Source organism: Eublepharis macularius, chromosome 3 (genome assembly GCF_028583425.1).
Source record: "Eublepharis macularius isolate TG4126 chromosome 3, MPM_Emac_v1.0, whole genome shotgun sequence".
NCBI classification, from domain to species: Eukaryota; Metazoa; Chordata; class Lepidosauria; order Squamata; family Eublepharidae; genus Eublepharis; species Eublepharis macularius.
Genome location: NC_072792.1, coordinates 70,722,911 through 70,750,109, shown reverse-complemented (window position 1 = coordinate 70,750,109; position 27,199 = coordinate 70,722,911). Strand labels below are relative to the sequence as shown.

The 27,199-nt window shown below is 37.4% G+C and overlaps 1 protein-coding gene across 5 annotated transcripts in view; it reads left to right on the top strand.

Moving 5' to 3' along the window:
• The window catches only part of SH3KBP1 (SH3 domain containing kinase binding protein 1), a 188,121-nt gene extending 162,086 nt beyond the window's left edge, over window positions 1–26,035 (top strand). For all 5 annotated transcript variants that reach the window (XM_054973613.1, XM_054973612.1, XM_054973614.1 and 2 more), the window contains 10 exons: window positions 283–384; window positions 2,396–2,447; window positions 3,837–3,917; window positions 7,547–7,709; window positions 9,258–9,343; window positions 17,500–17,609; window positions 18,725–18,850; window positions 20,035–20,300; window positions 21,452–21,515; window positions 23,125–26,035. In XM_054973613.1, coding sequence (XP_054829588.1) covers window positions 283–384; window positions 2,396–2,447; window positions 3,837–3,917; window positions 7,547–7,709; window positions 9,258–9,343; window positions 17,500–17,609; window positions 18,725–18,850; window positions 20,035–20,300; window positions 21,452–21,515; window positions 23,125–23,166 — 1,092 coding nt within the window. In that variant the 3' untranslated portion in view covers window positions 23,167–26,035. The remainder of the gene's footprint in view (window positions 1–282; window positions 385–2,395; window positions 2,448–3,836; window positions 3,918–7,546; window positions 7,710–9,257; window positions 9,344–17,499; window positions 17,610–18,724; window positions 18,851–20,034; window positions 20,301–21,451; window positions 21,516–23,124) is intronic.
• Window positions 26,036–27,199: the final 1,164 nt, after the last annotated feature.

The window sequence follows — 27,199 nt, the reverse complement described above, 5'->3', positions numbered from 1 at the left end:
TTTTTCTTTTTCACAAATCTTTCAACTCACAACAATAGTGGAATATCCAGATTGTGTAGGATCTGTATTTTAGTAGTCTTGAAAATAATATCGAGGACTGAACATTCTTTTTTTTTATATGATTTATATTGGAGGCAAGAAGCTTTATTCAGTTTCTTTTTAGAAAGTTAAATAATGATGTTTGTTTTGTATGCATCTGTTTGTACTACATCTAAAAGACATTATCTTTGAGCATATATTTGTACTAGTCATAATGTCATTGGTTTCCTTGGTGGAACACAGGATTGCATCGATGCTGGCTGGTGGGAAGGAGAGCTCAGTGGAAAACGAGGAGTTTTTCCAGATAATTTTGTTAAGCTTCTTCATTCTGATTTTGAAAAGGAGGTAAGAGCATTTTTCTCTGTCATTTACCTTTCTAATAGGGAGTAATACTTAAGCCTCTCATACACCTGTGTTTTCTCTGCCATTCACTTGTAATAAAATATCCAATAACTTCATCTTTTGAATGCCTTCTTAAAATGATACGTGGATATGTTTGCTTCCAACTTAATAGCTGTGGCACATAAGGTTGTGTTCTGTAGTTTTTTCATAGCATGCTATAACATTACATTGACTTTTAAAACCACTCATCTAGCCTCAGCAACATTCTTCAGAAATCCTGACTGCTGCTGCATAGTTTAATTTGCTATGCTTTTTGCTCATTAACACAGTGTGCTAATGAGAGAAAATATAAAACCACCTGCTTTGAACATATGCCACCATATCTTAGAAGCATTCTTAATGCATTATTTTGCAAAGAAAATGGCAGTATTCAGAATGTTCTGTCACAGTATCTGTATATCATTTCTTTGGCCATTGGCCATGGTAATGTTACATCATACAGAGATATATTTAAATAGATTTGGGCAAATATGAAATATCTCAGCAACCTTTATTGGCATTACATCCATGTTAACAAAAACACTCGACACAACCAGAACTCAGTCTACAAATACACAACTTGCCTCATAGATGCAAGATACAAAAGTACAGCATATTCAGACTTGCTGTGCACAGGTAACCTAGTTTTCACAAGTACAACTTGTGTAAGTGTTTAAGTTTGTCGGGGCCACACACACCCCAAATCTGCTGTTTGAAAAATACATTGATTTTTTTAACCAGTCCTTATTTTGAGTCATAGCTTTGTGGAATCTTAGTTATTAAAAAGGGGGAATGTATTGTTATTGAAGAAAGCTGGTTGGCTTGGTGGCTGGTTGAGCTTATCTGAAGAAAAAGAAATAATTTAGGAAATTTTGTGTGAGAGCATTCAGAAGGCAAGCCTATGCTCAATTTTTTTTTTACTTCATAATACTATCATGCTCTGATCTGAAGATACTTAAATCCAGGGACTGGAGCCATAAACATACAAGACAGTCCTTTCTACATGCCTTAAAAATGTCCCAGGTTTGTAGAAAAATATAAAACCTAAAAAAGAAAAAAGAGGGGTTTAAAAAAACCCAAAATGATAAAAAAGAGTGTCTATGGCTTTAAGAACCAGATGCCCTCAGTGGTTGTTGCTAAGCAACCATAACAATTTAGCTAGTATTACAGGCTTGTTTTCTGTCATTAAAAGGCAGAGGGCAGGTCCCTTTGCAGAGCTGTTTTGGCCTTTGAGTTTGAACTCATTGGGGCCAGGCCAAGAAGCAACCACTGGATGGTCCGCACTTATAAATACTATAATACTATAAATTCCCAGCACCTTGATTTGTCTTATAATAACACCCTCTACTTGGGAATGATGTGCTATTAATATTTTGCAGCATCAGTTGTCTGCACCTATCTTTTCTTTTGTATAAGAGCCACCTTTAGCTCTTAGGGAAGGGAATTGAATCTGGAAAGGGATCATTCAGTATATTTGTTTAACAGTCACTTTACTTTGGGATTGGTTGACTAATGGCAAATAGTAGGCTATTGATGCATATAATTTAGTTTCCTTCCATGAAGTTTGCAAAGCCTTTACCAGTATTTGACAGTGTCTTCTATAAATGAGATAAGAGACATATAGCAGCAAGTAATAAAAACATAACCTCAAGAGAACATTTGTTTACTGACCTAGCTGAAATTTCTTTTGGTTTCAGTAGTGCCTATATATTTTCCAAATAACTTTGGATGTTGTCTGGTATACAAGGGCCACATTTTTCCTTTCATTGTTTATCTTTAGGGAATAGTTATACCCTTTATAAAATTTGTAATCATTGTACTCTGTGTTGTTTATGTTCTCTTTAAAATTACACATACTATATTGGTAAAAACTGTACAGGATTTGTTTTCCTCTTTAAGGTGTAAGTATAAAATAAATCTTAAATTCAGCATGAATTCTTGTTAGTAATCTTGTGGACACTTCCTTTTGCTTTAGCGACCTAAGAAACCACCGCCTCCATCAGCTCCAGCCATCAAACAAGGATTAGGTAATGCACTGCTGTCATATGATAAAACATCAGTAAATATAGCTTACAGATAGACCAATTTTTGTCTCTTAATGTACTCTGTCAGTATCACTATCCAACATGCCATTTAAGGATTGTTAAACTAGCAGGTACTTTCAGCTTATAATAGATTACTGTAGCACTTTCAGGGTTGTTCATGTCAGCAAGAAATTGTGAAGGAAATGATTAAGAAATCAAGCACCAATAGTTAGGTGAGAAACTGGAACTTTTTGCCTCTTGAATTAAACTAGGGTTGATCTATCTCTTCATTCTTGTATTTCAGTTCACTGTAATTTCCCCCCCCCCTTTCTTTCCACTCTGCCAGCATAGAAGGCCTTTGATGTGATGACATAGATGATTAATCCAAAAATCTCTCCAGGTTGTTTATAAACAACCACCAATATAGCTTTGCCATCTAGTGGCTGTTACAGAAAATCACTAACCTGCAGATTGTATTCACAGTTTAAATTAAAGCCATTAATGTTTCATTAGGCAAAAGCACTAATTTTTCTTGACAGTGCTAGCAAACTACACAATAATAGTGAATAAACGCAGTTTTGTTTTCTAAAGAGAGAGCATATCTTACAATCATGTATACTGCTGGCCCACATAAGAAACAATTGTCTTCAAGAGAGGACTAGAGTAACACCTTGTATGGTGCAAAGACAGCGCAACCTCTACACAGTTGGGTCAGTTTCTCCCTGTCCTTTAAAGACTACTAGTCCTTTAAAACAGAATGAAGATGGGGAGAGGGAACACAGTGATCACTCTCTACTGTGTGCTGCTATAGAGTAGTCTTATAGTAACAAAAAGCAGCAGAATCATGTATACTATCAAAGAATCTTTGCCAAGTGTATCAGGTTCACTGGGAACAATGTAAACGTCAATTTACACCGCAGTATATGTATTAATCTGCTACTTCCATTTTGTTCATGTAAGAGCTTTCTTAGAAAAACCCTGTTTGGATAAACTTGTACTTTACAAGTACTAGCAGGCATCCTGCCACTCCATTCAGCAGCCATGCCCCAGCTTTAGGAGCCTTTCTCTGGCAGAAAAGCCACTTAAGTTGCAGAAAGGCTCCTTGGGCTGGTAGAAGATCTCACGTTTTGCTGAGCAGATTGGTAGGATACATGCCATCATCTCCACTGAAATAATCATGGAGACACTGGACTGGATCTGTTCTGCTGATGCTTTCACTGGAGCAAGGTACCTTGCTCTGATGAAAGAGCTCCCTGACCCCAGAGCTCTCTCTGCTAGAGGAAGGCTCTGCCATTATCAGAACAGATTCATAGATGGGATACAACCCAGAGTGCTGATGTAAGCACGTTTATCTTACCTTTTGCTTAACAGTTGGATTTTGATTTTTGACAGCTGTAACTGACAGAAAGCATGAAATCAAAAAGGTACCTCCCGAAAGACCAGAATGTCTTCCTCATCGGACAGAAGAAAAAGGTAGGAAATTTTCTGACTGGAAAAATGTATTTGAATCCATATTTCTAAGCAGAGAGGCCAAATCAAGCACATTTTATGTCTTTCCACTCCATATCTTTGCTATTTCATACCTCTTAACTTTATGTAAAAAACCAAGATACTGGATAGTGGTAGAGTTCCTGTTACAAATTTCTGAGACAGAAATAAAGAAATCCTGCCTTGAGTTCCAGGACTGCTAACAATATGTAATATAGTGTGTGAGCTATAAAGAAACTGCTTCAGCCAAGATCTTCCGCCTACACATCTCTTCTTAAATAAATTCCTGGGGATTCTTGGCTTGTGTGGCCACTCTTCTTGTGGACAGGTTGAAATTAAAGAGATCTGTTTATAGGTCAGTCCTGACAAACCAGATGTGAGCTGGGATTTTGTGTTGAAACTTAATTATCAGGTGAATTATAGGACTGGCACATGAGAAAAGGAGACTTACCTCCCACCCACTCCCTGCCGCCATATTTATGATTAGAGATGGGAACGAACAGCAATATGAACAAAAAAAGCGGCATGAACAGCTCAATCTGCTGTTCACGAACAAGCTGTTTGCGAGGCCCCATTCTAAATGAACAGGTGGTCGTCACAAGCCTCATTCGTTGCTGTTCATCAAGCCACACAGTCTGGCACCTGCAATCAATTCCCTTGGCAACTTAGGCAGGGATTGTCTGAACTCTGTCTGAACTCCTGCTGTTGCCCTGGAAACCCCAATCTAAGCCCAATTTAGCTTGATAGGCAGGTCTTCCTTTCAAGTGTGGAGCTCCAAATTTGTTACAACAAGGGAGCAAAGACCAGGGGGGAGGGGGGCTCCCAGCTCTGGCTTAGTTTGCAGAAAGTGGAGAGAGAGGGAGAGAATTGCTGTTGGCATTTTGATAGAGAGAGTGCATTGGAGCTTGAATTTTCTTTGTGTGTGGTGGGATATGGATCTACCCCTTCAGGTTCCAGGGCTGCTGCCAGGCTCTGGGCCAAGCTATTATTTATTATTGGTACCTTTCCTGGTGCCTGCTCAGGTCAGGTTTCTGGGAGTGGTGCAGTAGAGATCTTGACTTGGATGATGGCTGGAGGAGAGCCTGCTGGCCCCCACGAACAGCCAACCACAAACATGTTCGTGAACAGAGCCATGTTTGTGATTGTTCATGAGTCCCTGCTTGTGGATGTCAATGAACAACTAACATGTTTTTTCCTGTTCGTGCCCATCTCTATTTATAATCTGAAATGGTCTTTGTAATTTTGTCCTGTTGCGGAAACCTGTACGTACTGATGGGTTTACATGTATATTTCTCCAGCAGCAGTTCCCTGGAAAATAGCAGCATGAGGTGGAGGGTGGGGGGATTAAGCTCCCTGTACTCACACATCATGATTCTGATCTGAATGGTCTCCCACATCCCTCAGAAGAAACTTTCAAAAATTGCTGAAAACTCCTAACACAGAAATCCTAGCATGTGTTTTGCTTGAGAGGACCTGGGCAGAGCTGTAAACACTGTCATATGTAATCAGGCCCTAAGAGGAACAGCAAGGTGTGTCCATTCAGAATGGAATCTTTCTGATAGGTATCCCCACCTCGTTCCCACTTCCTTCTGGAAGATTGGTGGAGAAACAGTTCCAGATATCTGACTGTCCTAAATTCAGTAGGTGAGGTAGCTGGACTTACCTTCACTTTTTGTTTTTGCAAGATGGACAGAAAGAGAACACTTTTAGTAGCATGCATTTTTCTTTTATTTCCCCAACTAGAGTAAGAGGACAGGAAGAGGATGCACTTTTTCTCATCCTGAAGCAAGCAGAGTATAAAAGCTCTTGCTAGGAGACAAACTAAGATCCAAAATAAAACTTCCAATCATGTTTTCTAAATAGCAGCTGACTAGGGCAAGAAGGAAACAGACTTCAGTTGGAACTGTGGTGCAGGACAAGGGATTTTTAAACCCTTTCCCCAGCTCTTTTTCCAAGTGTAAGTCTGCTACCTGGTTACTTTGTCCTGGTTGGGGGGGAAAGCCCCCATGTCATCTTCCCCACTTCTATCTCTGATTCTCTCTGTGTTATGTGGTAATAGCTTCTGGCAACGCTATGAAAGAAGACCTCAAAAACATCCTTTTATTAACAGATTTGCTCAGATTTTGCAAACTGGAGGATGTGGCTTCCTTTATTGAGTCAAGCCATCTCATTTTGGGTCTTCCTCTTTTCCTACTGCCTTCAACTTTTCCTAGTATTATTGACTTTTCCAGAGAGTCTTATCTTCTCATGATGTGACCAGAGTATGATAGCCTCAATTTTGTCATTTTAGCTTCCAGGGACAATTCAGGCTTGATATGATCTAGAACCTACTCAGGCTTGATGTGATCTAGAACCTACTCATTTGTCTCTTTTTGGTCATTTATCTGCAAAACTCTTCTCCAGCACCACATTTAAAATAAATCAATTTTCTTCTTGTAAGCTTTCTTCACTGTCCAACTTTCACATCCATACATGATAAAGGGGAATACTATAGTTCGGGTTGTCTTGATCTTGTAGGAGTGATGAATTATTCATCATGGTCCTCAGAGAGACAACCTTATCCTTAAGGATCTTTTCATGGCTACTCTTCTAAGTCTCAGACTTCTTCTTGATTGCAGTCTCCTTTTTGGTTGATGATTGAGCCAAGGGATAGAAAATAGAATTTCAGTTTCTTCATTGTCAACCTTAAAGTTGTGTAATTCCTCGGTTGTCATTACTTTTGTCTCCTTGATGTTCAGTTGTAATCCTGCTTTGACATTTTCTTCTTTAACCTTCCATCAGTAATCGTTTCAAGTCTTCACTATTTTCTACCAGTAGCTTGGTGTCATCTGCATATCTTAAATTGCTAACGTTCTGCCAGTTTTCACTCCACCTTCTTCTAGATCTAATCCAGCTTTCCTTATGGTATGTTCTGCATATAGGTTAAGTGGATAAGGAGATAATATACATCCTTGTCTGACATCCTTGCCATCCCTGATCCTGGTCCCCTTTATTTCAGGGTTGGGGCCATGGAACACTGTGCGCCATTCTGGGTGCCTGCAGCAGTGTAGAACACTATGTGAACACTGGAGTTTGATTTCTGCATGTGCACCATCATGGATTTTTACTTTTTGGTGCTTTTAGCCCCTCCTCCCATTTTTTTTAAACATTTTTATGGAAAACCCCAGTTTGCAGAAAGTCCAAAAATCCCTGTGCAGGTTTTTTTTGATATACACAATAAGGCCACCTATACTATTGGCTAGAGAAATGTTTAAATATGAGCATAATTAATTGACTAGTTTTTACAAAAAACTTATTGATGCACAAAAACTTAGTTTGATGAGGCTTGAGATAGTTTCTGCATAACTTTAAAGCAGTTAGTGCAATTTATATTGGCATGTTTCCTACCCCACGGAGTAAAGTTTGATGCCTTCGTCCAGTTTAACAGGCACTTAAGTTGAAGCAAGACCTCTTAAGCTGGAGAAAGGTAGGATACAAGTCACTAAAAATATTCTTACTCCAGCCTAAGGTAGGATACATGCCATTATTATTGCTACAGTAAGGAAGAGTGAGTTATGCAAGATTGTTCATTCTTAATAATGTGTTTATTCTTTTGGTGGGAAATTGATTTAAAGAAAGACCAGAGAGAGATCAAAAACTGTTAGATTTACAGAAGCCTTCTGTTCCTGCAATACCACCGAAGAAACCTCGACCACCGAAAACAAACTCTTTGAACAGGCCTGGTACGTTGCCTCCAAGAAGACCTGAAAGACCAGTTGTGCCTGTAACCCATACAAGGTAATGTTCTTTCCAGCATTCCCTAGTAGGAGTGATGATGACTGATTAATTCTCTAAAAAAGTAATGTGTGGATCAAGTATAAGTATTTGTGGGATTGTAACCTTGACTAAAAAGCCTAGGGAGGGGATAGAAGTCCTGTTACAATTTTAAAATCCATTGTGGAAAAAATGGGGAGTTTGTTTGTAATACTGAATAAAGCTCGTGTCTTCGCTTCTCAGAAAGGTTATTGAAAAGCTGAGAAAATGTAGAAAAGAGGAGCCAAAATAATCATGAGGTTTGAGCAACTAACAGTACAATCCTAAGAAGAGTTACTCCAGCCTAAGCCCACTGAAATCAGTGTTCTTAGATTGGAGTATCTCTGCTTAAGATTACACTATAAATGTTAAAGCATCAGGAGAATTTTAGTCTAGAAAGAAACAATTGAAAGGTGACATAAAAGGGGTCTACAAAATTATATTTGGTGTTGAGAACGTGAATAAAAAACAGTGCAGTATAGCAGTTAGTGTAGAGTGTTGGACCGGGATCTAGAAGGCTCAGGTTCAAATCTCTACCTGTCGTGGAATGTTGCTGGGTGTTCTTGGGCCTGACCTCACAGGGTTGTGGTGAGCATAAAATGAAGCTATGGGTCGCCATTGGGGAGAGCGGTGGAATATAAATGAAGTAGATAAATAACAAGGAAGGTTTCTCCCATAATACTAGAGCTCAGGGTCACATTATTAAATTAATTGTTAATTCCAGACAGACCAAAGGTACTTCACAAAATGGTTAGTTGACCAGTGGAATTCACTGCCATGGAATGTGGTAATAGTTTCTGACTGAGAAAGACTTAAAAGGATATTCGATGAATTTATGAAGGACATACATATTGGTGGCTTTTGCACATGGTAGCTGAGTGAGATCTTGGTATTCAAAGGCATAATATCTCTCTGACTGTCAGATGCTGGGACGTGGTTAGCAAGTGAAGGCTGTTGCCAGAGTACCCTGAGCATATGACTGGTCACTGTTAAAAGCAGGATGCTCAGCTAGGTGGACCATTCATCTGACCCAGTTGCCTATTCTTATGTTCACATTATGTCAGCAGCAGCAAATAATAATGGAACCAATCATAAGGAAGGAGCTTCAGCCACCAGCAGAATTAAGGAATGCCTGTCATCACAGCTTGACATTTCCTTATATCTGTTAATGAGTTTGCACAGTTATGCCATTTGTTATCATGATTTGGGGGCAAAAATATTATTTGAAAATTACTGATTCGTAGGTATGCTTTTTGCTGTTTTTAATTTTCATTTCAAGATGCTGTTAACATTGGAGAAATTGTTTAGGACACTGGTGTGTCTAAAATAGGCCCATTTGACAGGTGTTAAAGAGAAATAAGATAAGGTTAATCTAAGCAGCATGTTGGTTTACGAGAGATGACTTTCGCTGACAGCTTGCTGTGACCCAGGAGCTGTGTAAGAGGAATGCTTCTTTCCTGTTTGTTAGATGCAAGCTAAAAATGTACTGTTGGAGGCAATTCTAATAAATGTCACTTTTGTTTCGGGATATAGGAGTGATATTCCAAAAGTAGACATAGTGGGTTGTACGCTATCCAGCACCTTAGAGAAGGACTCCACAGAAAGAAGCAATGACATTGGTAAGTTGAAGTACTTTTTTTAATAACTAACCTAACTAAAGTCATCTTGTTATCAAGTTTCCCAGCTGTATATTCACTTTTGCATTCTTAATACAACCATACTTTTTATAACATTTTAATTTGTAGCAATTTTATTGAAAATGCTATTTTTTTCTATACGTAGAAAAAACTAGATACAGAAATGTTGAACTTTAAAGAGTAGCTCAGTAAAAATTAAGGTTTTTTAAAAAAATAGTGTGATTGCAGATAATTTGTATTTAGATCTTTAAAAAGCTAGATTTTTTAAAAAAAAATTACCTGAGGTAGTTGTGGCTGTTTTTACAAGGAATTCTAGATCTCTGCAATAGCTATGCAACTGATCAGATGTCCTGAATCATTTCAGGCTAAACTTGGAGAACTAAAGATACAGTCTGTTTCGTTTTCCATTTGTAAGTTCATCATCCATAAGAGCTGTGTTCCAAATTGCTGGAGTAATGTACTCCTGGCTGGAAGGAAAATGAGGTGTCCTGGCTGTGGTCATATATCTGAAAGCAAATCCAGGGACAGTGTCATTTGCAGATGGAAATATTCCAATGTCATCTGCTTCAGTCACTCAGTTCAATAACAACTGTGCTGCAGCAGACATGTTTCTGTAAGAGGCAGACTCTTTATATCCTAAATTGTAAGCATTACTACAGTTCATTGGTAGCATGCACTTTTATGTTTATGTTGTGGTTTCTTCATAGAGCACATGTAGATAAAATGTTATGCTGCAATTAACTAACTTTACTTTTTTCACATTTGGCAGTTATGCATCTATTTGCAACTGTTGTTCTAACATTTAAAACTAAGGTTTCTAATAATTAGGCTGCAGTCACTAAGCATACTCACTTGGAAGTAAGTCCATTGATTTTTGTGTGACTTAATTCCATATAAAAATGTTTAGAATCAAGTGATGATTTCCTCTCAGATTTTTGTGTCTGTTTCATGTGAGTTTCTGCTGCTTTGTAGACTCTCTAATAATGAGGCAGTTGTTCATAAATTTTGCTTTTTCAGTCAAACTCTTCACTTAGACTAGCAGTACAATGTGCTTATAAAAATCAATATATTACAAATCAGCTGGCTGAACACCTAAATGGGTATATTTATTATGTTTCCTGATTAAAGTAGCAATAAATGCCACCATAAAGCAGTGTTTTTTTTAGTTTGAACCCTTTTTTTATAACTAATGCTATAAATAATTTCATATCCTACAAAGTTCTTAGAGCTAGCACATAATAAGTAGATTTTAACAATGAGTAAAAAGCTGAGTGAAAATTATAATAATAGCAATTATACATTACAGAATTTCTGCGTGTTTTGAAGCATAAGTCAGGGTCGTAGCAGCAAATCACAACTCTGTAATTAGTAAATCAACAGCAGATCAGGACCTTCAATCTATAAAATAAAGAAAAGAAACTTATAATGCTCCATTATAGAACATGTGGTATTCATAGGCTGCATATGAGAATAAAATTTTAAAAACCCATCCAAAATGTATTATGAAAATCTGGATTTTTAAAAAAAATTTAAAAAAGGAAAAAAAGAATTAAATAAAAATGAAATATTACAGCATTTCACAGTATTAATCATATAAGAAAGTGAATAGCTTAGAGCCTTTTAATGGATTTATTAATGATTTTGAGAGTGGAGAGAGAGTGAGTGGATTAAATTTTTTGTTGGTAATGTTATACTGTGAATGGAAATGAGGGAGAATGGAAAAATAATTCAGAAAGATTTATATTCATAAGTGGACTAAGGGCAGAATGAAAGTATGTAGAATTAAAGTAAAACGCCCACGAGACAAGGAATATTGTCAAAACGGCCTCTTATATGGTATTGTAGGTCAGTAGAAGATACACTACAATCTTTATAGGCTAATTTGATGGTATAATCAAGAAATACTTGATTAGCAAGCGTGCTTTATAAAATGCAGATACACAAATCAAATCACATCTAATTGTATTATACCCTTGGAGGATAATTGCTAGATTTGTAGGATGCTGGCTACAAGTTTACAGTTGGGGCTGAGTTGTATTTAATGTTGTATGAAATGGAAATAGATGAGCCTTCGTTCCATCTGGGTTTACTGTGACTAGATGACATTCTCTATCTTGGTCCTCTGTGCTGACTGCAAATTTGAAATCAATATTTATATGTGCTGACTCCCAGAAGGATGGATTCACTTGATGTTATTTTCTTGATGTGAAGATATTTATAGCTAATAAGGCAGGATTACCTAATACATTAATGGAGCTATATTTGATTTTTGCTTATTGTTTTTAAATTTGATTTACGTAATAAATAAGGCATTTATTTTTTTAGATTTGCCCCTGAAGTGTGGTCCCATCTCCTTTCTTACAAAAAAGTTATCTTACTGTTAAGTGTCTAGAGAAATCCTATTCCCCTTTCCTCCTCACACTTTGTTTTCTTTTCTCTTCTTTTTTTACATTTCCAGTGATGCCTTTCTTTTCCTTTCTACTCATATTTCTTCAAGCTTTCCCCATTTACATACCTTTACCATGGGTAACTCTTCTTCACTTGATGATGGTAAGGCCGTTTTCCACCTTCTGTCTGTCCTGCCATTTATTTTGCCTGAGAATGAACAGCATCTATAATATCATTCTCTTTACATCCTGTTTCATTTTGTTGTTACAAATACAGTTGTTAGTAGGCCAAGAGGTGGTATATAATTGTTAACCTGTTGCCTCTGAAAATATTGCATTGGTTTATGCATAGCCACAGTGCATACAAGTTAATCATTACAGTTTAAGGGATTGCTGTCCCAGAGTTCTAATAAATATTTTTAGACCATCATTGCTAGCTAAATCAAAGCCACATCCAACTTTACTGTAAATTAAGAATGCATGAATCTTGAACCAAAATAACACGTAACCGCATATGAGGCGTTTCCTGTTCTTTTCTTAGAAGAGCCATCAATGTATGCATGCAGACACAGGAATTCCAAAGAGGTGGTCTTGGACTGTTGTTATGCTCATCAAAAAGAACAAGAAAGCCACTGTTTATCATGAGCCAAGTGCGTGGTCATTGGAGCACTTGGGTTACAGCCACTGTACAGATATGGGCTTGAAATCCATAGGCTCCAGCCCATTATTTTGTTTGCTCCCCCCTCCCACAAGCAACATGCAACTACTAGTTTATTCTCTTTTACTGCAATTTTAATTTGGTATTTAAAATTGGTTAAACCAATTTTTAATGTATCTAAAAAAAACGGCACATGCATTTTGATGGATGAAAGAAGAGACACGACGCTCAAAAAGTGCCATCAGTTTCAGTGTGTCAAAAGAAACATTTTTTGCAGAAGATGGGTGAATAGGGTACAGAAGTAAATACAGTGTTTTTCTAAAATAAGGAAATAATCGAAGATATAAAGTAAGTTTGCTATATGAACACTTGAAATTTGAATTAGGTTTCATTCATTGATGGGTAATACTGCAAGTGGCTATACATTTCTGAAATGATTTACCAAAGAAATGTCCAAGTCATCTTCATCACGTTAATAGAATTACCCAGATTTGTTAAAACTGTTTTTGTTAACTAGCTAATCCAGACACCTTGAAGCACAACTTCTGTAATGGTTATGATTCTTCAGCCCTGATAAGATGGAACAAACGTACTATTTTTTTATGAATTAAACTTTTCTGAGAGAAGCATGTTCTATGGCTGAATTTTATTGTTCCTAAATTATTTTCTGGCACATTCAGAAACTTGATAGAAACCTGCCTGCAGATGTAACATCTCTGTTTTTCAGAATGTCAATATGCAGCTTTCATTTGAATACTAATACAAGCATTATAAGGAATTCTAAGATTTTTGTTATGATTTGTCATGGAATATGTTAAAAGATCAAGGTGGCTATAACTGCAATCCTTAACAGAGTTACACCCTTCTTCTAAGGGTATAAAAGAGAGTACCTTGGTTTAGGATTGCACAGTATGTTTTGTTTCTGAGAGATCAGGACCATGTTGGACACTGTCATTCTTGTGAACACACGAGAGAAGAATGTTGCAACACTCCATTCCTCCCAGCATTGTTAACAATTATAGTAATGGACTATCCTTATTTTGATTGATAGTGTTTAGATTAAATGGATGTTTTCTTCTTAATATGAACAAAATTCTGATTTCCAATTCTAGTTAATGAGTTGTTTCAATATTTATACATAGTTTAAGAAATAATAGTACAATATAAAATGCAGAAATACTTTCACAGGATTAAAAACACACACTGCACTGGCTGTTTTTCTGTCTGTCTTTTACATCAGTTTAATCAATAAAGCTAGTGCTTGTTTCCTCTAAGCAAAGGAAGTGGAAGTTTTTCTAATCTGTAGTGACCTTCATTGCTTGAAAGGGATTTGCGTCTAGCAGGATAATTTTATGTTGGTAGCTATGTCGTCTGCAGTAGAATGTGAGGATTTGAGTCCAGTCTGAAGAAGGGATCTCTGACTCTTGAAAGCTTACATTTCAAAAATCTTGTTGGTCTCTAAGGTGCCACTGGGCTCAAATTCTACTGTTGCATCTAGCAGAAATTCCATTCAGATACCCAGTTGGGTAGGGTAAGAAATTATTACTTCTTTAATTCATTCAGGGCTTTTTTGTGGTGGTACTTATAGGTATGGCACCTTTTGGGATGGCTGTTCTAAACTCTGAGGGAGGAATTGGTGGAAATCAGTTTAACCTTATGTATAAATGCTGATACTTTTTTTTTTTTACAGAAAAGCACTGAATGTATATGTCACCACTTAAGGATCCCAGGTCCCTGGTGAAGGATCACCTGCTCCCACCCCACCCACTCCCCGCCACCACTCACCTGTCCAGCAGGGGGAGAGGGTATAGGAATGGACCTCCCAGGAGCGTTTCCAGGCCAGTGTAATAGCATCACTCCCAGGAGTGACATCAGCATGCTGCCCTGGGTGCGCTCCCATGCTTCTTAGCAGGCCAGTTTGAGCCCCAAAGATTGAAATCTGACTGCTGTGAAGTGCAGGAATGCTTTATGCTTCACAGTGGGCCGATTTGTGGTCTAAACAGGCCAAAATTGGACACTGCGAAGCACAGGAGCTCCTGGCCCCTCCCCCACAGCAGGCTGATTTGGGCCCCAAAGAAGCTGAAATCAGACTGCTGCAAAGCATAGGAGTGCTCCCGCCCTTTCCCGTGCTTTGCAACAGACTGATTTTGGACCCAAATGGGCCAAATCAGGCCCATCTAGGGCCAAAGTCAGGCTGCCACAAAGTGTGAGAGCACTCCCACCCTGCGCAATGACATCACTTCCCAGAAGTGACTTCATTGTGTGGCCCTGGGAGTGCACATGTGAAGACATCTACAAAGGTGAGTGCCACCCTCCCACCTCCAGCCTGGAGGGTAAGGGGACCTGGCAATCCTATCACTGATGGATAGGAGAAAAGTCATGTTCCTGTCTGTAGGAGTGTACAGTCTAAATTTAGATGAGGAGAAACATAAGGAGGAAAGGAAAGGTACAGGGTTACAAGAGACAGGATCTGAAGGTGCTATTCTTTTGCCAGAACAGAATTTCTGCCAGTGGAGTTGAACTTCTGCTAGGATGATTTTCACGGATTCTCTCCTCCTGCTGCCTACCCACACTGTTTGTGAGCGTCCCATGAGGAGTACTTCAGGGGGATCAGTAGGCTGCAACAGGAAGGGAAAAGGCAGGGAGGGGGCAGACCTGCTGTGCTTGGAGATGCTTGGATGGATGTGAGGAATGTAGCTGCTCATATTCAAGGCTTCTTTTCAGTTGAGTATGAGGTTAGTCTGAAGGTGTAATGGAAGAAGCAGGTTCCGAGTTGCAGTTTGAAGGAGCAGAGAGACGGCACAGAGGAAGAGCTTCAGCTTTGCATGTGAATTCCCCCAGACCAAAGGGCATTGCAGCCAGCGCAGGATTCCATACTGAAGGTCCAGAGGCTTATAGCTCTCCTGGCACTCTTGTAAGCCAAAAAGAATCTGCAGCACTTGTTGCCTCTCAAGAACTTCTGCCATCCTTGCTACATTTGTGCACTATGTAGTATGTATGAATGGGACCAGTAGCTCCCTTCATTGGAGGGTCGTACCTCTTTCCATCCTATTTCCCATTTTTAAAAAAATGAATTTGAGTATGGCTTTAGTTCAGGAAGTGGAGCTGGCTAGCTACACATGTATAATATAAACTGTGTGTGTGTGAGAGAGAGAGAGAGATTGAGATATAGTGTGCAGAAAAGGTCAGGTAATAATTTAGAGAATGGTTGTAAAACTACATTGATAAACTAGGCAGTTTAACCTTCAGATGCCCTGATCATTTACTGACAGTAAAATGTGAACCTTCCAGCCCTTTCCTAAGTGCAGCTTCCATGTTCTTAGCTGTGCTGACGTAATCTGATTTCAGTCTTCTGAAGCAAATATGTATTGCTCAAATGTAAAATATTAATCAGAACGATAAATAAAGATGTATTATTACATAAAATCATTTACGTAATAATCTTTATCATTGAGTACTATCCAATTTATTAGTATTAACTAACTGGTTAAAGAGCAAGTCATATGAATAAAAATATAATTTAACAGAAGCACCCTTAGGACATATTCTTGGTTTATTGATAAAAAGGGATGGAAATAAAAACAATATGAGATGATCTTACTGTGAAACATGTTTGTGTTATATGGTAGCTCAAATGAAACCATGGGTCAGGATCAAGATGGAATAAAGTCCATGACTTAAGTTCATTATGTCTTACTCTGTTCTGCTGTCAAATTGGTTGAGTGTAACATTACTGAAATCAGATTCTAAGTTTTCTGGAGGAAATAAATAATATCATAATGGAATAAATTGGTGATAAGCATCACAAAATAGATTGATATTAGGCTAATGTGCATCACAAATCTAGTAAATGATATCATCGTGTTATCTCTATTATTACCTTATCTCTGCAAGAATAATCTTGCAACTGCATACTCTGCCAAAAACCGAATGTCGGCACGTGCTGTATTTCACTGTGGCAAGGACAAGTGGCTTCCTGCAGGACTTACAAGTACTTAGATAGAATTAAATAGAGACAGAATTAGAAGCATACTGATCAGGAATCAAAGAAATCAATTACTTGTGGAACAGAGAGTGAAACAAGGAGTGGACAAGCCACAACCAGTGTATGGCCATTAATTGTGGTAGGTTGCTATTTGGATTTGGAAAATTTGCTTTTGGAATGTGAGAAGTAATTCATTGGACCCAGGTTGTTGCCCCTGAGGAAGTATGCTTATGAAACATGTAGTTTAAATAGCCAACCACTTGACGGGCTGAGGGTTCGCGGCGCTGGCATGCCCCTGAAAAAGAAAAAACGTGATTATTCACAGACCATATAGAGACCAGTGACTTACCTTCATCTTTTTTACCTTAACTGGTTTTCCAGTTGAGGAGTCCTTTCACAATGCATATAAAAAAAGGAAAGAGACTTATTGCATTGGACTTGACAAATAGCAGCTGATGTTCATTGAATGTGGACTATGAATCTGTAATACGTCACTGTGTGTATATGGTTGTTACTGTACATATTGGAATGTTGTTAGATTTTGTATGAATTTTAAGAGTATAAGTATTTATATAAGCATGTAGTTACTTTGTATAATTGATTAATTGCATCTATAAATTCATACTTGGATAATTAGTAGTTGAGCCTTTGGGGGGGATTGGTACCCCATCCCCCTGGTTGTGGCTTGTTGACTCCTTGTTTCTCATATAAGTTACCGGGGGAGCCTCCCTTTTGTTTGTGGAATAGACAGACGTGAGTTGCCTTAATGTTTGGCTCTGAAGGAGCAATGATGCAATACCTTTAGACTTTTTAATGAAAATTAGAAAACAAAAGAGCTGTTCTTCAATTAAATATACATCCTTTTCTATGTGAGTTCTTTTGATTTGCAAGAGTGTGATACACCCTTCGTTACTATCGCTTATGAAAATAGAATAGTCATTCATGTCTTATACAGCACTGGATGTGAACCTTCCTGAAGAAAGATAAAGTCCATAGTTTTCTGAGTGTTTGTGCATAAGCTCAGAAATGCAAGAAAAAAATTCTATTTTAAATAATCTAATTTGTTACTACCTTGAGTGATTGTTTGTTTCTTTCCAATCGCTGCAAGATTTGGAAGGGTTTGATTCTGTAATACCTGTTGCTGAGAAGCTGAGCCACCCAACAACTACCAGACCAAAAGCTACGGGCAGAAGACCACCATCTCAGTCGTTTACATCTGTAAGTTTTCTCTAAGAGAAAATATTCAAAAATGGTATCCCATGTAAGAATGTCAAATACATATTTTGTGTTTGTTGTTTAATATAAGTTCATGGTCAGAAATACCATTTTAATTCTGCCTATTTCTTTTGACACATTTCTTTGGTATCTGATACTTTTATTGCATGTATACACTATTTATATGAAATTGATGCAAAAACAGGTTCAATGTCAATATTCCATTTAATCTCTTTGATAATGATTGGGCAAGTGGATGGCCTCAGTTTCATTCATAGTGTACAGAAAACCATTAAAAAGTTGGTAGTATCACTGCAATCTGAAACTGTAAGTTCTACCACTTCATTCAGCTGCAGGAGTAGATGAGGACTGATACAGTATAAGAAAAGGAAGAAATGGAAAGTATTATATGAGTATAAATAATAACATAGGATCTGACTCAGTTTTCAGGCCACTGCCCCCTTGGTTCCATAAAGTGTCCCCCCTACTCTGCCTTATGGAAAGCATTATTCACAATAGCAGTTCGCACAACCCACCAAAGAAGATAATAACAATAAAATTCAATTAGCAACAAAAACAACATTCATACAGATAATTCAAACAATTAGTAACAATTCCACATTTGTTCAAAATCCAATTAAAACTTTTTAGTTTAATTAACTCAACAAAATTAACTAACATGATCCAATGATATCAGCTTTTCAGCATCTGAGAGTCACTTAGAAAGAATTAATTAAATTTTGGGATTTTAAATACACGTGTACAATTAACACATGGCTACAATGTTATCACAGTCTGTAGCAGTAGGAAAGAAAGGAGTACAACTAAGGGTTGATGATGAAGAGAAACAAGTATGCAGAGAGAAAATGAAGGAATAAAGATACACAGTAGAGAAAAATAATAACGTTAACAGATAATGGATTAAAATAGATTGGTTTAAAGATGTAACAAAATTGTTTTTCAATGTTGTGATCCAAAGCAAGCTATTGGTGTATGTTGACATTGTGGATTAAGCAAGCTGTTGATACATATTGACATTGTGGGTTAAATATAGTAATTTTTACTGAATATAAGCAAGCTAAAATATGTTTACAAAGAAAATACTGTATTTTTCATAGTCTTCACTTTCAAGTCCTGACTTTTTTGATTCACCAAGTCCTGAAGATGAGAAAGAAGAACACATTTCCCTTCCACACAAAGTAGTTGAACCACTGAAGAAAGCAAAGACTGTTACAATATCTCTAGTAAGTTACTTGGGAAGGTTTTACTCTGGTGAGGGCTGATACATATGATCCTTGATGTAGTAGTACTGTAATGATAACATTACACACCAAACACACAATTAACTTCCTATGGTTTTTCTACCTCAAAATTGGGACACATGATCACCTGGTTTCCCAGACTTCCTTCCAAAATGGATCAAAGGCAAATAACAGTGAGAAACACAATAACTCACTCACTATTTTACATGTATGATGACAGATTATATGAGGCTAAGGACCAGCTATGCATCTAGGCCATTCCATAGTGACTTGCCCAAAGAATTTTAGAATTTTGTAGAGATTTGAATCTCAGTTCCCACTTGGAAATTAAGCCTTGAATCTATACAAGACATTTCCACAGGTGCAAAGAGTTTCAGTCATAGAGCACAGTTTTCCTGCCTCCCCCTTCCAACAGCAGCCCAAATGCTTCCTGAAATCCTGTTCTTGGAGGAGAGGAATAAAATTGGGGGGGGGGGCATTTGGAGCTGCTTTGGGGTCAGGGAAGCCAGAAAACTGCACTCTGTGAGTGGATATCCTTGTGCCTGTGAAAATGTTACTCTGGGTCCAGTCCTAAGTATTCTATCCAACATGCCTTTCCCAAAGTAAGTACAACTCTATTTTACAGACAAAGTCCCTATCATTCAAAATGTCTTGATTTTAGAAGTCCTACTGAGGTGTGTACATCCACACTTGGTTTGCTTCAAACTTAAACATATACTATATAATATATTAGAAACAACAAGTAGAGATTGCTATATTACATTCTCTTGTTTCTAACATAGGTATGTATAATGATGCCTTTACAGCTGCTTTGTGCAGATCCAGATTCATTAGATGCATTTGATATTATAATAAATACCAGCAAAATACAATCACAGTTTTCATTTCTTTCATATTAAAAAAAAACAATCTCTCTGTGTTGTGTAGCACTGACATTTTTCTGGTCAGCAATAGCAGTTTGGGAGACAATCTGTCCAGCAGTATTCCCATGGCAAACTCATGTCAGCACAATATTATGATCATTTTGGAAAGACGTATTTGAGTGTTGTATGAAACATCCATACAAAGCTCTTTTAGCGTGGCAACTGGACAGAGAAAAACATAGCTATGAAATTGGATCTTCTCATATAGGAAACCTAATGCTTCTGTGTTTTGTTTTTAAATAGGTATCTGATAACAAAGCTTCACTGCCCACCAAGCCAGGGAGCTTGATAAGTGGTAGCAGTGTTCCATCTTCATTATCATCCTCATCTTCATCAGCATTTCACTCAGTAGGAACAGCAGCTCATAGGTCAAACTCCCCATCCTTGTTCAATGCTGAAGGAAAGCCAAAGACTGATCACTCTAGCCAAGGTGAATCAGCTTTGGAAGAGCTGAAAACACAAGTCAAGGAGCTACGAACTATCATTGAAACAATGAAAGATCAGCAGAAGTAAGTTCAATTAATCCTTTTTAGGCATCGTACTGTGTGTGACTGTGTACTAAACTCTTCCCACATGTTAACCCATAAAGTCCAGAACTCTTTCTGTCAATTGATTTTGTGATTGTCACTTGCCTTTTGGGGAGGACGGGGAGAAGTATTATAAAGAAGCTGATATAGGACAACAGGGAAGTAGGAAAACTTAGCCTCATAAAATATAACTGCATTAAACTCGTTGGAGCTCCATTGCCATTATAATTTTTAAAAGAAAAGAAATTGCACATTGTACTTGTCTTTTCATAGTTACTTAATCGAATGCTTAAGAACTTTGAATTGGAGTGAGATGGAGAGTAAATGAAGTAAGATGAAATGATGGAGCCACCTTGAACCAGGAGAAAAGGCAGGATATAAATATTTTAATAAATAATATAAATAAATAAATTTCATAGAAGTTACACCCTTCTAAACCATTAAAGCCTGTTTAGGATTGTACAGTTAGTAGTGTAACAGTATAAAATATTTACTCAAGAAGCTGCCAATTCAAACACACATGATTTGATACAGTTTTTCAGCTCTATAGGCATTATTCTTAGACAGTTTCAATGTATGTTTTATGCTATTTTTAATATGTATTTTCAAATATATTACTTTTACTATCTTTAAAAATAGTAGATATTTCCATTTTTCTTGAGACCAAAAGCTAAATCTAAGTTCTACCTGGCCTAGATAGATAAAAAAGTTTGGAGGAGCTCTGCCGACTTTCAGTAAAACCTCATTTAGTTAAGCTCCTCTTGACTATTCATGTTAGTTTCAAATCACATTCTATCAATATATTATTTGCTCCTTTCTGATTATTTTTAGTATGGGTAAAAGACCGAAAAGTTACTGAGCTTTCCTTCCCATTTCCCCCAACTTCAGATTGAACTAACTTCAGATCTTCATTTGATGGGACCCATCTTACTATAGTTAGTGAAGTGGCCTGCGTTCAAACAGTCACATCATGATAGTTTAATTAGAGCTTTGTGTGATGTCAGAATCTTGGTCTCAAGATTTCTGATATAACTGATAGAAACAAAACAACTGTAGGAGAAACAATTATGTAATGCTAACTAAAATTGCGTGTGTCTACCATAGTAATGTTAATTATTTATATTTTGTACTAGAAAAGAAATTAAACAGTTGCTGTCTGAATTAGATGAAGAAAAGAAGATCCGGCTACGATTACAGGTACGCCTTTGGTCTGAAGCAGCTTTTGTACAGGGAAATTCTTAGGGAAGATGAGTAAGTGTCATAGATTACAAGTACAAATAAAATTATTTTAAAGTAAATTTTGATCCTACAAATGCTGCATCTGTTTGTATCATTGGTATCTTCTACTTGGGTTATCAGCCCCAAGTTCAGTGCTTTTGGGAAGTGGGTTGTTTTCCAGTTTCTCCACAGCATAGTGGTGTATTCATATATCCCTGGGGTGGCGGTTCCCCAGCTTTAGTCTTATCTTTATCAAACCTGTTTTGTTCTGAAGTTTGGAGGAAGATAGCAGTAAAACCTGGATGGCTACTGAGTGGGTTGGAAAATCTGGATTTGCTGGCCAACACAGCAGCCATTTTCATGACAGCTGTTTTCTTCCACTTTTGTGGGGGGGGGGTTATTTTTTAGAAAATCTGCACTAGAATATTGTTGATATACCATTGAGTTACAGTAGTTTCTCTCAATTCTCAGCTTTCATTTAAAAAACAGCCTATTTGGGAAAGAGAGTCCTAGGTAGGAACGCTGAGCATCCTCCATCACATTTCTGTCATTTTAAGCTCATTCTTCCCTGAATGCGGGAGGAGGATGACACAGACTCAAGGTTAGAAAGTCTTCAAGTACAGATGGCTAGTATTTTTTTCTGTTTTATTTCCTAGAAACCATACTATAGCAAGCTGATGTATTGTAGCTCATTTTGTTGATATACTTGATAGAATGTATGTTAGTTAAATAATCTCCTTTGTGTGTGTATCAAACTCTTACCTGTTCGCCTTGCTGTTTGGTCAAGCTACAAACATCTCTCTTTTTGGTGACCCCAGGCTCCAAGATGATTTGGTGAGAGTAAATAGCTTCTGAGGTTATGACAGAATCTGCCATGCCCCAAAGGGAGGAATTTGGGGGGGAATAGGGAAGAATCTCTGGCTGGGGTTGTTTCTACCAAACTACATACCACCTCAGGCAGTTCAGCTCTCTCAGCTGCTCATAGTCTTGGAGCAAATGTCAGAGGGAGAGAAAGATAATGAGGGACAGTAAGGGACTGTATGTTGTATGTAAACACTCATTCCAGTGCATTTTTGACAAGACTGCCATTAAACAGAGAGAGAGCCAAAGTTTCAACCAATAAATTTTGGAGAAGGCATTACATGACATAATGAAATGTATCCAATCACACAGTATTCTGAAGAGTGAATGGCACTTAAGTCTTTGGAAGAGGGAACAGTGATTTCTGCCCATTCTCCTCTTCCGCTGCAGTCCACCTATGCCATACTTGCAGGTCCGTTGATTCCCAAGAACAAGACTTCAGGGGGCATGTTAAAGCATTTCCTCATCGGAAATTTCCTGTTTTGAGAAGGGGTGACCTGAACTGTACACGGTGCTCCAGGTGTCACTATGCTATTGTTAGCTTTGATGGTAAGATGCTGTGGCTTGTTTGAATTTTTGAACCCTTATTTAACATTGAATTGAAGTTGAAAATACAATACACTCTTACATCTGTAAAGCATGCATTATGTATCAGGTGCTCCAAGCATTTTACAGAATAGTTCATTATTGGACTGCATTTAATCTCAATGTTTTTCCCCTTTTGCAGATGGAGGTTAACGATATAAAGAAAGCTCTTCAATCAAAGTGAATATTTGATGGATGGAATTCTGCATTATTCATTCTGATGCAGACTTGGATTTATGCCCCAGATAAAATAACTTTGTGCCAAATGGCTTATGATCTGCCTCTACACATCCCTTTGTTTGAACAACTAGCACAAACATTTTGATAGCACAACGCAAGTTCCAGTGAAGAGGGAAAATTACAGCTGGTTGGTTATGGCACTGGTTTTAACTGAAATTATTCTTACTGTGCTAAAATCTCTACTTAATGTTCACAAACAAACTGAAAACTCAGGCAGTTTAGTTCATAGTGGTACTATTTTAATGAAATTTTCCATAAGTAATATGTACTTCAGGTTTATCAGTTTACAAGTTTTATGATTTTGACTTTTTAAATTGTCTTTTGTCACAAATTCTTAAAATGTTTGTACTGCATATATATAGAAAAGAATGTTGACATTTGGGTGAGGGGCTGTTTTGTTTTTGCGTGCTCTCTTTTTCTTTGCTTTTCATACAGCAGCCTTTTGTGTTGTTGTTTTAAATACTATTACATATGCAATCTTATGTCCAAAAATTATCTACAAATTGAATCTTAACGTTTGTGTACAAAATAGTGTATTTAAAAAGGAGAAAAAATGAATCTGGTCTTAACAATGATTTGTGCCTTCTTTTGCCAAACACTGATTGCAGCTGGTTGTAGGCCAGATCGTAGTAATGTAGCTATCACAGTGAGGCCTGGAAGTCCACTAGAGGTCACTCTTTCAATATATTAGCTGTTTGCTCAATGCAGAGAGGCAGACGCTGTTTGCGAAGGTTGTGTAACAGCTACATCAGGTTGAAGGAGCTTTATTTCAGCAGCTATAGCTTTTTTTATTCAACTGATTCACCTCTGCTTGATTTCATTCAAATACCTAAACACCTGCTTTCATCTTCAGCTTTGCACATCTTGGGTGAACGGAATATGCATAATATAAGAGTAAAAATGAATAAAATATAAATCAACAAGAGAGAGTTGTATTATTTCATGCACAGAATGTTGTGCAGTATTAACTTGATGTTTAATGTCAATTGCCACATTCTATTGTGAGCTTGCTAATGGTTGGAAAGGGGTGATTTTGTTATAATGGCACCCTGGCGGCTGGGCTCTCTTTCCTAGAGTTACAGAAAAGCGATGTTTACTTTTGGCATTAGTAGGCAGAGAGGATTTTTTCGTATTTTGATGGTAATAGACTGTGTGTGAGAGAAAGGGAGTGTGTGTATTTGTGTGTGCACGCATGAGCATTACAAGAACAGCTCATGAGAAAAAACTGTAGCTGAATTTTCTATTTTCATAATAGATTTCATTAAGCCTTCTGGGGCAGTTTGACATACACGTGATGCTGAATCATCCACTTACTGCTGTGGCATGTTAAGAATACAGCAGGGGTTTTGCACAGCTCTGTGGTCTGAGCTATTATGTTTACATTAAATATCACACAGTGGATCTGTTTATCATGCCAAGAGTGACTAGTTACCATCTCTCTACAAATCTGAGAACTGAAGGTTTATTTCCTTGGCTTTTTAGTCCCTTTTACAATTGGCTAGAAGAGTTGCAACTTGATAACAGTAATATGATTTATAAGATACCTGCATAAAAGATGTACTTGAAATTTAGTTTTCAATCAGAATTTTTGCATATATTTCTCATTTGTTACCAAGAAACTCTACTTAAGTATTTTGTCACTGTGATACCTCTAAGATGTTAAAACATTACCATCTTGATAAGTATCTTTTATATATTTTAAGCATGAAAGCTACTTCATGAAATTGACTCCTTGATCTTTGCAGCATCTGTATGTAGACAGATCGGTATTATTTTTTATCTAACAAAAAATTTCTAATTCCCAGTACGAAACTTCGCAAGTACTAAGGACACTGTTATCATATATTATGATCTGGTTTTGCAATAACATTGTGACATTATTGCAGGGAAATATGATGGCCCAAAAGTTTAGGATTGGAGCCAAAAGTGAGGCTCTGGATGTGTACCTAAGATGCCAAAGATCTGTGGGTTTTGGCATGTGAACTTGGCTGCTCTAAACTGGCATGCTAATTTGAATGTCACTGCAAATAAATTCTTTTAACAAGCACTTGTATGAATGGTAGGGATTGCCATGCATTCCAAACTGAAGACATCTTTGTGAAAAAATAATATGCAAAGTTGTCATGAGAGAGAGAGCATTTCCAATCCACTTACAGAAGGTACTTCCATACGTTACTAGGGCTGCATAGCTGGAGTAACATCTATAGGCAGAAAGCACATCAGGCAAATTTATATGGTTCCTTTCCACACCAGCATTGCTCTTTTTTGGGAAAAAGTGAGGAAGTGCTGCTAGTGAGGAAGGCAGCACATCATCTGCCTGGCTGCTGTGCGCTCTGTAGATAAACGTGACATGACCGTTGGAAGTGGTTTCCATGACACAACTGCCATGTATTAATTGAGTGTGAATCTTTGGTTGAAATAGAATATGGACCAGTGTTTCCTACAGAAGCTTTCTAGTTCTCTTACAGTTTTCTAGCAATAAAGGTTTATAGCTACTAACTTCAAAATTTGAGGAATTCAGCAAGTGAACAAGTAGTGTGTATATATTTGAAATTGCAGGACAGCATTGTGGATTTCTGATTTCACTCAGTGGAAAAACTGTGAACGAGTATCGTATGAGTATTCTTAGACAAGGCCTTGAAATGTTGCGATATAGTTCTAAAATGTTATTTAAAAAACTCTGACATAAAATCAGGGTCTCTAATCTTTTCCCTCCTGTTAAGATGGTAAATTGTCATTTTATAAAACTTGTACTGAGGAGTCCACCTATTTGTGATTTGTAATATAAGATTAAATGAGATTTTGTGGAAGTATTTTGTTCTAAGTTTCATTGTTCCTGGTTAGATAAGTTAATTTTCACAATGAATTACATTTAAGTAGAACAGAAAGGGTTTCACAAAGAAAAGACATTTTCCACACTTTGGAAAAAAAATTACTCGTGATGTATTTACACCTGAAGTTACCACTTGGTTATTTTAGAAATATTGTTTTCTAGTCAAAGGAAAATGAAGTCTAGTCATCTTAAAAATGAAGGCAATTCAACTTTGTTTTTTTTTTGAGTTGTACAAAATACAGTTTTACAGGCACAGATAAACTAGCAATCTATGGTTAGCTTTATTAAGCAATTTGCATTACCTGCGTTTTTATTTCATATTTAAATCAAGCTGAATCTTCAGACGTATGACTATGATTTTGCCCCTCTTCTAACCTGTATTTTTGAATATTTATTTTCATTGTACAGTTTAACCATATTTCCTTACACAATATAATGGAACAACGGCTATCAGGATACCTTTAGATCTAGAATTTTTTTTTCTGTTTTATTTCTGTGTAGGATGTTCCACCAATTAGGACCAGTTCCTGAATTACTACAACTCCGTATATGACTACTAAGCTTCAGCCCAGTTTTAAAGCTGTTCTGCCATGATTATTGGCCTTGGCCAGAAGGGTAATCTTGAAAAAGGGGTTTTCCTTCCTGATGAGGGAAGAGATCAAGAATGTCAGGTAGACAGAAGGAAACAAAATGCTACCTACTCTTTCCTCGCTAATGCTATTACAACCTGCATTTTTTCCATCTGGGAACACTTGTAGGGAACCCTTGCCTGCCCACTTTACAGCAGTCAAAGCAAAACTTCTTACAGTGAAATCCTAAGCAGAGTAATTCTGTTTAGGATTTTACTGTTAGTCCCTTTCGCACTTCTCCTTGATAACCTTAACTGTGATTACAGTTGCCTTTTCTGTAATACAGAAAGGAAGAAGAAAATAGTTCCAAACTTTGAGTATTGCTCTGTACATCTTGTTCCTCCTGACACATATGCCCAGTGCTGCACTTTTCTTGCCCCTTCATCAGCATAGTTGTGGCTGTGCTGTGGTTACAAAAGCACAGTGTTACACCAATGTCATAGTGGGTGTTTTTCACTAGTGAGCTACTTGCAAGATGACAGGAATTCCTTCTGTGCAGGTGTGTCTTGTTGTTT